General features: G+C 45.2%; 1 protein-coding gene across 5 annotated transcripts in view; it reads right to left on the bottom strand.

Annotated features, from left to right (window-relative positions):
* The window catches only part of Nek10 (NIMA related kinase 10), a 186,749-nt gene that overhangs the window by 138,659 nt on the left and 35,525 nt on the right, over nt 1-12,565 (bottom strand). For all 5 annotated transcript variants that reach the window (XM_040747626.1, XM_040747628.1, XM_040747627.1 and 2 more), the window contains 6 exons: nt 11,224-11,303; nt 10,154-10,240; nt 8,104-8,328; nt 4,859-4,998; nt 3,327-3,388; nt 1,271-1,348 (listed from right to left, as the gene is read on the bottom strand). In XM_040747626.1, coding sequence (XP_040603560.1) covers nt 1,271-1,348; nt 3,327-3,388; nt 4,859-4,998; nt 8,104-8,328; nt 10,154-10,240; nt 11,224-11,303 — 672 coding nt within the window. The remainder of the gene's footprint in view (nt 1-1,270; nt 1,349-3,326; nt 3,389-4,858; nt 4,999-8,103; nt 8,329-10,153; nt 10,241-11,223; nt 11,304-12,565) is intronic.

Below are 12,565 nucleotides of genomic sequence, written 5' to 3'. Positions count from 1 at the left end.
AATAACTGTAGTTATATATTTTCACATAGAAAGAAAAGTTCTGATATTCTTCAGGGGAGAAAGGAAGAGGGGGAGGGATAAGAACGAAGAGGAGTGGAGGAGAGAACATAAGGGAGAAAAGAAATGGGGGGTGCCCTGGTTAGTTTTACGTCAGCTTGACCGAAGCTAAAAGCATCTGAAAAGAGGGAAAATGCCTCCATAGCATCCAGCTATGCGGTATTTCCTTCATCAGTGATGGATAGAGGAGGGTCCAGCCCATTGCGGGCGGGGCCATCTCTGGGCTGGTGGTACTGGGTTCTATGAGGAAACAGGCTGAGCAAGTCAGTAAGCAGCACCCCTCCAGGGCCTCTGCATCAGCTCCTGCCTTCAGGTTCCTGTGCTGACCCCTTTCCTTCCCAATCTGCTTTTGGTCGTGGTGTTTCACCACAGTAATAGAAACCCTGACTAGGACAGCGGGGGCAAGGGGTGCAGGAGGGAGGGGGTGCACTGTGACCCAGACCACCAGTGGGGTGATTGTGTACACTTGTGACCCAGACCACAAGTGCAGTGATTGTGGTCTTCTGGAAACCTGGAATAATTTCATAAAATTGATGATCTGAACATAGAAGGCCCAAACGAAGCTGCCCAGAGTCTGACAGAGAACAAAGGGACATGAAGGAGCCTGGGAAACCGGGGAGACGAGAGCTTGGAGAGCTGTACTCCTTGGCACCCTTTCTATCTGGAGTTTTAAAACCTCTTGACTTAGCAAGGCTCATGCTCATGACAGCTCTGGCTGAGCTGTGTGCCTGGATGCACTAGAGAAAGCGGAGCTTTCCTATGTCCTCTCCAAAGCCCCCGCCTGGCTGCACACAGTAGTACCAAGGGACTCTGCAAAATCTGGCCATTATGCTAGATGACAATAGTAAAGCCCTTTTTAAAATGACCTTCCTTTTGAACACATAGATAAAAACATGGAAATTACACACAATTATGGGGAAGCGTGATGTTCTGGTACACACGTGTGTTTTACAATGTCTAAGCAAGGCTAAACATACCTAAACATACCTATCCCCTCAGTCACTAACCTTCAATAAGCCACTTAAGTCACCCACATGAAGGAGCTGTTTTTGGGCCTTTCATGCTGTTTGGAGTCACTGTTTTTCATGCTGACTTATCACTAAGCACAGTCACTCATGCTAACCTACACAATCCTAAAAAGTACACACTATCTTATTAAAGGCTCCCCCGATTTCAGTACCTTGAGATAAAGAGCAAAAGACAGGCTTGTTACCTGCAGTAGATTAGTTTTTGCTGCATTCTTTTGTTTGTTTGGTAAAATTAATTTTGCTATTGTATATACACCATTTTCCTGGAAAAATAAAGAGGCCATGGATCAGCAACCAGTAGCAATCCTACACAGAGAGAAGCATTCAGAAGGAGCATAAACAGATAGTAAGGACAATACTAACACTGTCAACGGGATACTTTTAAATGCCAAAGACTACAAACAAGCTTAATTTTTTTCAAGGTGCAATTATATAATAACGTTATATAATAAGCTGCACAAATGTGAAGTGATTTAAATATTATGAAAACAAAGAGTGGGAGAATATGAAGGAACAGGATAAAGGAATTCAAACATCTTCATATGCAAACTACAGGACTGCAGCGATAGTGCAGTCAGTGATGTACTTGCGCCACAATCATGAAGTATTAAACTGGGTGAGGTGGCTCACTTGTAATCCCAGTGCTGAAAGGGCAGAGATCCCCCTCAATCACTGACAGCGGAGGCTGCCTGCAGACCACCGGCCAGCCAGTCTTGCTGCATCAGTGGGTCCGGTGCCAATGAATCACCCCGTCTCAGAAACAAGGCTGGGTGATGCAAAGACAGTTTGGTATAGGAGAGCACACACGGCTCCTGCAGACGACCAGAGTTTGGTTCCTGGCACCAAAAACAGTGGCTTAACCACCTGTAACTCCAACTCCAGGAGATGCTATGCCCCTCTGGGCCCTGCAGGCACCCTGTGCAGGCAGACTTGTGCATGCATCGTTTTTTAATCTTAATTTTTAAAAAAGTGGATATCTGATGAATGCTACCTCTGACCTCCACACACACGCATGTGCACCCACACACATGAATGAACAGACACATGAAAACACAGGTGCATACACATTCCAAAATACCCCATCCAAACTATAAAACATAGATACTTCCTCCCTTTCTGCCTTTGATAATTAGACAATGAGTACTCAGAGATTAATCATTGTTAAATAAGTATTTTAAGAAAAGGGAAAATGACCCCAAAAAGGACAAACTTTAAGGAAGCTAGGGGAATTGTGGAAGCAGCACTGTTTTAGACTTGCTCAGACAATACGCATGGAGCTGAAAAAAGCCTGTTGTGACTTTCTGCCAGCTATCAATGACTGTGTGAACCTGACCCCTATAGCTGTAACTGCCCTGCAGATTATTTTATAGCTCTGTTTTATTCATGGGTACACTCGTGAGAGGTGGAATGAGTTTTGTTTCCTCTGGGAGTGAACCCAGCAAGTCGTGACAGCAGGAGCTGTACCCAGTCTGCTGCTCTTCCCACCGCTTTCCCATGAGCCATGCTGCCTATGGGCTTTATGTCATCCCCACCACCACCATGCATTCTGAAGGCGAAGTCACAGCTATTAGTCTTCTCCTCTGTAAAACTCCACATGGGGGAGATACCCGGCAAGAACCCAAATGAAACGGATGGTAGTAAGGCAGGGAAAAGTTACCAACATCGGTTCATCCTAAGTTCTACTTACCTTCAGCTATCCACTTGACACAGCCCAGAGTTACCTGAGGGAGTCTCGGTGGGGGCATTGCCTCAGTCGGCCTAGCATGTGACTGAGTGTGCATGGTACATGTTCTTGATTGCTAATTAATTTAGGTGGGTCCAGCTCCCTGTGGGCATTGTCACCCCAGGGTAGGTTCTGTGTGTATAAGAAGTCGGCTGAGCACACACCAAAGGGATCAAGCCAGTAGGCAGAACTCTTCCACGGTCTCTGCTTCCTTTCTTGCCTCTAGGTTCCTGCCTTGAGTTCCTGCCCTGACTTCCCCACTAATGGACTGTTAGCTGGAATTGTATGTCAAACAGACCCTACCTCTCTGAAGCTGCTTCCGGTCAATGCTTTATCACAACAGGAAAACAAACTAGAGCATAATTCAACTGAGCTAACTTAGGATGAAAATATAAACCGGAATTCTATAAGCTAAAGAAGAAATGTTAAAACATTTGTTAGTTACATGATGGGTCCTCAAACCCATTTGCTGGATTACAAACTGCAACCCAAGGGGGGCGTGGTCATAATGTTCTTACCTGAACCACTTGGTGGGCGTTGGCGTCATTGAGTGCCAGCTCTGTCAGGGCAGCGCAGCAAGCTGGAAAGGAAGCAGTTAAACCTGTCAGCAACCCCAGGACCCACCACGTGCCCAGCATTTACCAGGAATACAATAAACAGCTGGGTAAATGAATCACTGCTTTCAGTACAGTCCCCAAATCCTGGTGATGACGCTATGTTGTGCAGTTTCGGAGAGGGTGACAGACTGTCAGTCATCAGCGGCCCAGAGTCCTGAGCTGTGCCCTTCCTGCTCCCCAGCTGCCTCTGGTGGCATTGTAACTGAGACACGTTCCTCCTACTGAGCCGCCACCTTATGTTATGCTGACAACTTCCACACATCACTGTATACTCACAACAATATTTCCCATGAGCAAAGCTGAAGCCTGGGGGTCTTGAGAAACACAGCTAAGGACACATGGCCATCCATCTAGGTGAAGGAAATACCTAGACTCCACTAATGGCTTCCCTTTCTTACTGAGATGTGAAAGGAGTGATGTCGAATAAACCCACATGATGAATACAGCTCCAGAACACTGTGTCCATGTACAGCCCTAGGTACCCTGCCGAGCTGATCACCTGGGGAATTCTGGCCCCCAAGCCTCTTAAGTCCCTCTCTAGACACTGTCCCTATAAGTCCCATTGTGATCACCAATTGCACCTCTCTGAGAACACACACACAATGCCAGGAGCTCTGGAACCCACTGGTGCCACCTACAAGGTTCTGGGACCAGCTGGTCCCATCTATGGTGAACCTTTAAACAGGCAGGCTAGCCCAGCCTGTGAGAGGGAGAGGCCTTTCCAAGCGCACACAGACTTCAAAGGGAAGGAAGATCTAGTTCTCTGCCCTCAAATGTCTCTGATCAAACTATGCTTCGATTCTCCAGAAGGAAACCGCTGCGAGCAAAGCAAGCCTGTCTTGTGCCCATTGCCTTTCAATGCTCGTCCTCTGTCACACGTATTCCTTTCTCTGAGCCTCCCCAAGTTCCACTCGCCTCCAGCATCCTCTGGTCCTCTCCAGGCTGCTCCAGAGTCCAGACTTCCCTGAAGCACCCACACGCCCAAAGCTCAGGCACCTTGACAGGTGCAAGCTGGAGGAAGCGCTACCAGGAAAAGGGTAGCTCAGCTTTCACTTCCCTTGAGAAGCCCACGCAGTTGTCATCTCTTCCTTCTTCTTGAAACTGGTCTAGGGAAGGAGACTCCCTGGCCCCTTGTGAGTAGATGTGTGTATTAAGTGGGATAGTCTCAGATCAAGAAAACTGTAGGGAGCATGGTTCTGGCCCAGATCAAGCTATGTGCTTTAATTCAGTGACCTCATCTGTTGCATCATTAGCTTGGCAGTCCAACACCAATTCCAAGAAGGCTCTGGCATCCATGTGGATTCACTGTTACACATTTGGGATCCTGCAATTGGGTACACTCAACACCACTATACTAATGCTATAACAAGGAATACCAACACAATAAAGAATGCAGAACTAAGAGACAAAACACCATGGTATAAGACAGATACCTGCTTGGAGAGAGACAGTATTTTCCTGTATTTCCCCAGGACTTAGGTCTTCTGATAAATGCAGTTGCTGGATTCGGCCTGCGGCATTCGCACTGGACAGGCTTCCGATGGAGGAACGGTCAGAAACAAAATTCCTGTCTCTGTAAAAGGAGAGTTACTGCTCAGGCCATTTGTTCACCTTCTTCTGTGCTTCAAACACAATGAAAATCTCATAACAAGCCTGCATTTTGTATAATAAACAAACTAGTAAAGAAATGAGCACCAGGTAGTGAGGTTTTCTATGTTTGTAATTGCTTCCTCTGCTAGAACCAAGTGTGCTGTACGGTGTGAGATGAGAGATCCTGCCCAGCCTTCCCTGGCACTCCCCAGGGCTGAACTCTTGGGGCACTGCAGTCTGCGTGGCTGCATCTCAGCCGGGATTCCTCTGAGTTCCTCTTAGTGAAAACCAACCCTGCTCAATCTTCAGCTGTTTCCTCTTTGGCTTCACAGGAGTCTCTCTCCATGGGCATGGCTTGAAGCCCTGTCTTCCCCTGGCCTTATCAGCCATTTGTCTCTGTTCTCTGTCCTCTCCTCTGCCTCAGAGCATCTTTATAAGGCTCTCCCTCTATTTCACTACATCCAGGGCTGTTCTGGTCTCTAGGTTAGTCTGCGGGGCTATGCTCATCACTCATCACTCACTTCCCATCTTGGCTGTGTGACTTCCTCCCTTCTACAGCTCAATTACTCATCTTCAGCCACAGCTCACAAATCCGTGCTCTGCAGTTGGTCTGCTGGTTCCTGGTGCACGGTTTCCCACCGCAGATGCTCTGTCTGTTATCTGTTTTGTTCCCTTTGGTTTATATGGTTACTTTAGTTATTTATTTCTCGTGACATCAGCTGTTTGGGTCTGTACGTTCCCACACATGACACGAGCAAAATGTCCTGTCTTCCCTTCCATGCTATCTGGGTCATTCTGTTCTTTCTGTCCTGAGCTGGGACAAGGAGCAGTTCTGTTGATGGTCTTATCTGCGGTCATAATTATCTGGGAACTCTGTGTGGTGATCACTGAGCCTGACAGCAATGTGCCTGCTGTTGGAGGCTGCAGGTGTACAGGCCTAAACGGGTTTCCTGAAAACCACCCTGCAACAGTCTGTTAACACTAGGGCTGCCAGTCACCAGGCACCAGGCAGCAGCTCTGTAACACCTGTCCTGGTGGCCAGGTGCAGGCATAGGCCCCGGGCACAATGTACTTACCCAGCTGGGAACAAGCCCTTCCAAATCACCTTAGCTACTTTAAACATCCAGTAAGAGTTTATGTGTATCACCTTCTCAAGGAAATGTTTTCTAACACCATTCATGGATAGGGTTGGAACATGAGTCTTTAGACATGAAACAACGTCCATCTATCAATTATATAAAACCTATGATTTGAGCTAATGAGGGAAAAACACCTTGTGTTATAATTAACTTTTAATAATACTTAACTATTACATAATGCCAGTTATCATTAAGAAAATAAAACTTAAAAAAATGAAAATAGCAACTATCCAAGGACAGCTACACCCATCATCTTCACCCTACAAGCATAAACAAAACAACTTTGCAATTATTCTGACAAAGGGAATAGCCTATTATGTCACAGGACTGGTGAAATATTTATAATCTACACATCCAAGTAGTTGAGGATTTTATAAAAGCTAGGAGATTGTCAGTAGGCTATACACTTTCTCTTTGTCTTCACAATCACAGAAATCATTATTAAAACTATTGTTCATATATCTGCAGTCTCTTCTAATGCTCTGAAATATTTCCACAGAGAAAATCCATAAAGGAATCATATGTATGAAGTCTTAGTCATAGTGATTTGATAATCTCTGGTGATGTTAAAATGGATAAGGCACTCTGCCTGAGAGCACAGAATAAACTCTATTGACGGACCAGGGAGCACAAGCACGCCCGTCTCTTTTGAGCAGAAATATCTGCCCGTGACTCTGACTTGGCACCCTTGGGGCTGAATTATGCTCTGTAATAATATAAAGTAACAGAATATCCCCAAAGATGGTCCCACTATGTATTATTATTCAATACTTCAAGATATTTAATTCAGAAAATATAGTTACAATGAAATATATATCAAGAAACTTCAATTTAAAACTTTTCTAACAAACCATTTCCTTTCATGATCATGTGTACGGACAGTTCTTAAGTACCTGTAGCACTGACTACGCCCGTTTGGGTGTGGTCACGGTACATAGAATGTATGGGGGATAAAAGAACTCGGAGGGAGATACGCTCTCTCTTTGGGTTCCAGTTGCATCCCACAGAGCAGTGTGTGGACCTTTGGTTCTCAGCATTCTTGGCTTCTCATGCAAGTGACTTCTCCCTCAATAAAATATCATAGGACATCCCTACTTTGTGTGGTTTAATATTACCGCGATATCTGGTGTCAGGAGTCAGGCTAAAGTAGGTGTAGTGGTGTGAATGAAAATGGCCTGCATAGGCTCATAAGGAGTGGCAGTATTTGAAAGGATTAGGACATATGCCCTTATTGGCTTTGGAGTTTCAAATGCTCAAGCCAGGTCCAATGTCTCTCTCTCTCTTCCTGTTGTATGTTGATCAGATGTAGAACTCTCAGCTCCTTCTCCGGCACCATGTATGCCTGCATGCCTGCATGCTTCCTGCCTCGGAACTGTAAGCCAGCAACACTTACATGTTCTCCTTTATAAGAGTTACTGTGTTATCCCGGTTATACAAATGGATTTTGGACTCCCATCCAACAATGTGAGATGCACTCTCACCCTGAACTCTTGGGGGAGGGTCTAGGCCCTGCCCTGGATGAAATGACAGTCTATGGACACCCCCATGGAGGGCCTCACCCTCCCTGGGGAAATGAGGGGATATTGGGGGGTTGGAAGGAGGATACGGGAGGAGGGGAGGGAAATGGAGAGGGACCTGGAACTGACTTGTGAAGCAACCTTGTTTCTAATTTAAATTTAAATTTAAAAATATAAAAAAAGTTACTGTGGTCATGGTGTCTCTTCACAGCAATAGAACACAGACTAAAACAGGAAGCATATACCTTTTATCCCAGTGCTTAGAAGGCAGAGGTAGGTGAATCTTTCTGAGTTCAAGGCCAACCTGGCCTACATAGTGGTTTCCAGGATAACCAGGCCTATGGAGAGAGACCTGTCTAAAAACACAACAAATAAACAAAAAAGAGCTAGTCTAATATTCTACTAATTCATAAGACCAAAGCCCCCACTTACCCTCGTAAAATATGAAGGAGCTGCTTGATACCACCCCAGATACGGATTTCCACGCTGGTCTCTGGGTCCTCACACACTTGGACCAGAATCCAAACAACGCTCCACAGCAGCTTCAGGTGGTCAGAGTGGAGCAGACTGAGCAGGATGGGGATGCCCTCATAGAGTTTCACCTGCTCCTTCACCTGCGGCTCAGCGCACAGCAATCGCAGGAGCTCGGCTGTAAGTCTGGGGCGATGGGAGCATGGGTGAGAATCACAGCAGTCCCGCGTCAGTGACATCACATGACTGGAGCCTCCACTGGGGCACAGAATCCATTACTTGAGCCACTACTCTTACACCCTGTGCTCCTTGATCATGAGCGAGGGGCGTGACCCTCTGCCAGGCGCCTCTCTGCTGAGTCATGGGCTGCCACTGTAGAGCTGATCCACCTCCCCTGTGGTCTGTCTTGACCAACTTCCTGCTGGTTTTGTCCCCATGTCCTACTGTCCTAACAGGAATTCTTCATGTTCTAACTGCCTTTAGCTACAAACAAGCTCCCTATACCCTGGGGTAAGTTGTAAAGCAGGGGTTCTCTCTCTCTCTCTCTCTCTCTCTCTCTCTCTCTCTCTCTCTCTCTCTCTCTCTCTCTCTCTCTCTCTCTCTCTCTCTCTCTCCATTTTACTCCCACTCATACAACATGGGTCCATGGTGGCTACCTCTCCTACTTTTATGTTAAGCTGATAATGTCTACAATACTGTTTCATCTCACATCATCATCAAACTGCCCTGTCTGGTATGATGTTCTACCCCACAATGCCATCACACTGCCCCTGACTGGTGTAATGTCACACTGCCCCATCTAGTGTGATATCACACTGCCCTTGTCTGGTATGATGTCACACTGCCCTGTCTGGTGTGATGTCACACTGCCCCTGACTGGGGCAGTCACACATCTTCTCAAGCTACCTACAAGAGAAACATTCTCTATTCTAAGCACGTCATGTGCGTGTATTCTGCTGCTATCCTGCTTTCACGTGTGCTATTGGAATATAAATGTGTTGTGCTGAAAGTCTGGGAGTTCCCATAACGTTCATGTGAAAATCCACACCGTCTTACTATGCAAAACCCATCCTAACAACCTAGATAAGCGTGATGAAAATAGTTTTTTTTCAGATAAAAGGGATTCAGGAGGGCTTAAGGAACGTCCTGATAACCTGTCAGAATTAGCCACATTTTTTGATGTATTAACTGTGCTAGTTTCAGACACTTTGCCTCCTTTGGCCAAGCAGTCCCTGCCAGTGTATTCTTCTCACATTCCACTGTCTACCTCTAGGATTCAGTACCATCTTTGCTGAGATATTTCCTCCTACCTCCCTTCACTCTGATCAGGAATCTCTACTCTGTGCTCAGCCTTGGTGATTGCATCTTCCTGCAAGGACCCAGGGAGTTCTGCCAGCCTGCCCCTACCTCATGCTGAACACTCTGACCTTACTCAGCTGAGGTAGGGTCTGGCACCTTGTCTCTTGAGTGAGTTCAAATCATCAAGTGTGAAAGCATAGACTCTTGTCTATACCAACACTCTTGTAAAACACTGTTAAGTCAGCTTTGAAAGGATTTTTTATATTAAAAAAATCACTGCAAGGATCAGATCCCGAATTCTTAGGATTTCTATACTCTTGGCTTTTAAGAAAATTGTGGTTTAATGCCAAACAATGTAGATGTACAAGCCTAAACATGTCCAATAGCCATCTGCACATCTTCCTTTAGAGCAATCACAGCAGAAGCAGAAAGGAATCCATTTTGTTCCAAATTCTGTTTTGAGTTATAATGAGACCACAACGTGAGTCAACACATTATCTCACTTGCCTTAAACACAATGGCTTTTGCAACTCCACCTATTCCACACAGTAATCTAAGATTACGAGAGAGAGAGAGAGAGAGAGAGAGAGAGAGAGAGAGAGAGAGAGAGAGAGAGAGAAATTTGAGTGACCGTGGCCAAAGGTCATAGATTTAAATTACTACAAGTTCCATGTTCCCCTGTGGAAGCATTTTCATCAGGAGGAAATCCTACCTTTTGGAGAGTAAGTCATATTCATGCAGAATCATCAAGAGATTTTCTACTATGTTGAGTTCACTGATCTTCTCCCTACACTCTGGACTACAAATGCAAAATTATTAGTAGTTCCTACAAAGATATTCTATTATGGTCACATTTTTCTATCCTAGTGGTCAGATTACTTTATGTGCTGGTTTGAGAATGGCCCTCATAGGCACATAGGTTTGAATAATTGGGCCCTAGGTTATGGAACTGTTTGGGAAGGATCAGATGTTGCCTGTCAGTGAGGGCAGGTTTTGAATCAAAAGACTCAAGCAATCCTCAGTTAGCTCATTCTGTATCATGGTTGTGTCTCAAGATGTAAGTTCTCAGCTACTACTCCAGTACAATGCCTGCCTACCTGCTGCCATGCTTCCTGCCATAACAGTCAAGGATGCACACTCTGAAACTTCAAGCCCCAATAAATCATTCCTTCTATTACAGCAATAGAAAAGTAACTTAGACACCTTGTAAGGAGTTGTGAGGTGGGAACACAGAGAAGCAAAGAATCACATACTGTTCACAAAAAAAAAAAACATAATCACCTGCTCACTGACATGAAAGTATATAGCTGTTTCATTTAAAATAATGTCACTATAGAAGGATGGGCTTCCAGGGAGCGTACAGGTGAGAATGAAGAAAGAAGGTGTGGGGATCCGACCGGCATAGGGATGCAGTTGTTCCCAAGCCAAAGGGAGGGAAAGCTCCAGTGATGCTCCATCAAATAGCAGATGAGGCCTGAGAGCAAATGGGGTGACCCGCCATAGGTCAGAGAGGGGAGCTTTCCCATCTGACTTCCAGATCTCCCCGCCATAGGTCAGAGAGGGGAGCTTTCCCATCTGACTTCCAGATCTCCCCGCCATAGGTCAGAGAGGGGAGCTTTCCCATCTGACTTCAACTTTCTAACCAGGTACCTCTTCACCATACGCCGTTCCCCCCCATGTGCCTTAACTGAGCAGGCAATGGGTCAGCCTGTGCTCTGCATCTCCCACCTACGCTGCCACAGCAGCCACACTGAGGACTGGACTGCACCAAGACGCACTTACCTCTCTGCTAAGCTAGCCAGTGCCAGAAGAGTACCCAACAGGACGTTAGTGTCTCGGGCACCAAGTAAATTCACCAATGTCTGAAAAATGGAAGGAAAAGCACAATTGCAGAGATCCTAAAAGCATCTTGCATGGTGCACTGCTCCTAGAGATCATGGACACTGACCTTTTGCTATTTTTGTTCTGGATTCTTCTCTTTCACTCTATTAAAAATATATATATGCATACAAGTAGAAGTATATACATACATATATATGATTTTGTAATTACTTGTTTGTTTTCTTCCAAATGTTACCCACTAAAGTGGTATTGAGTGTCTTTATAAACCAGTGGTTCTTAATCTTCCGAATGCTGAGACCCTTATAAGCACAGTTCCTCGTGTTGTAGTGACCCAACCATAAAACTATTTCATTGCTACTTCATAACATTCTTTTACGAATCATAGTATAAATATATGACATGAAGGATATCTGATATGTGACCCCTGTAAAAGAGTTGTTCATCAGCCTCACCCCCACCCCGCCCCAGGGAGATCAGGACCCACAGGTTGAGATTCATCGCAAAACATAATTTTTTTTAAACTAGGACCAAATTGCTTAATATCTCATGGCTTTCCTTAGAGAATAATGTGTTCCCTGAATCCTCGTTAATGTAAATTCTCTTCCTCCTAAATTTTCAGAGCACAGATGCCATCCCCTCCAAAAAATAAAAAACTTTCTTGCCAAGCATGCTGCCATCAGAGCTGCAGGCTGTGAAGTGACTTCCGGGATAGAGCTTTGCTTCCATGATACAGATACCCTTCCTACTTCCTTCCTTTGAAGCTATCTTTCTCTAAGTCCTTCTGCATCCCCACCATCACCTGATGTGTTTCACAAACTTCAATCCTAGAAACCACATTTTCAAAATTTTTGCCAAGCCAACTTAATAACTTAATGTGGCTTTTCTGTCAGAGCTAAGCAACATCACTGACATCATCTGCTGAAGTGAAAACTGCTATGCATCGCCTAGACTCACCCCCTAGACCACAGATAGTGTATGTTAACGTATTTTAGGCAGTTGTACTTTGATATTTACAGTGGCCTCCTGGATAGGATGACTCAACAGGTTATTGAAATCTGCCCTGCCCAGTTGCCTGCTAAATAGTGGAATAAACATATTCTTACAAGTAAACTTGCATTCATTTATTTTAAGGTGCACATGTGCATGCATGTGTGTGGTGTTTCTGGGAATGCAGAGCCCAGGACCCCAGGCATCTTGAATAAATTTCTTTCTCTGGACCACATCTCCTGCCCCTTAAGATAAATACTTGATCCTTATGCTTGAAATACTATATCACTTTGTG

The sequence above is a fragment of the Mesocricetus auratus genome, unplaced genomic scaffold (assembly GCF_017639785.1).
Source record: "Mesocricetus auratus isolate SY011 unplaced genomic scaffold, BCM_Maur_2.0 Super-Scaffold_100006, whole genome shotgun sequence".
Lineage (NCBI taxonomy): Eukaryota > Metazoa > Chordata > Mammalia > Rodentia > Cricetidae > Mesocricetus > Mesocricetus auratus.
The sequence above is the reverse complement of the archived record's forward strand: the minus strand, read 5'-3'. Positions and strand labels throughout refer to the sequence as shown.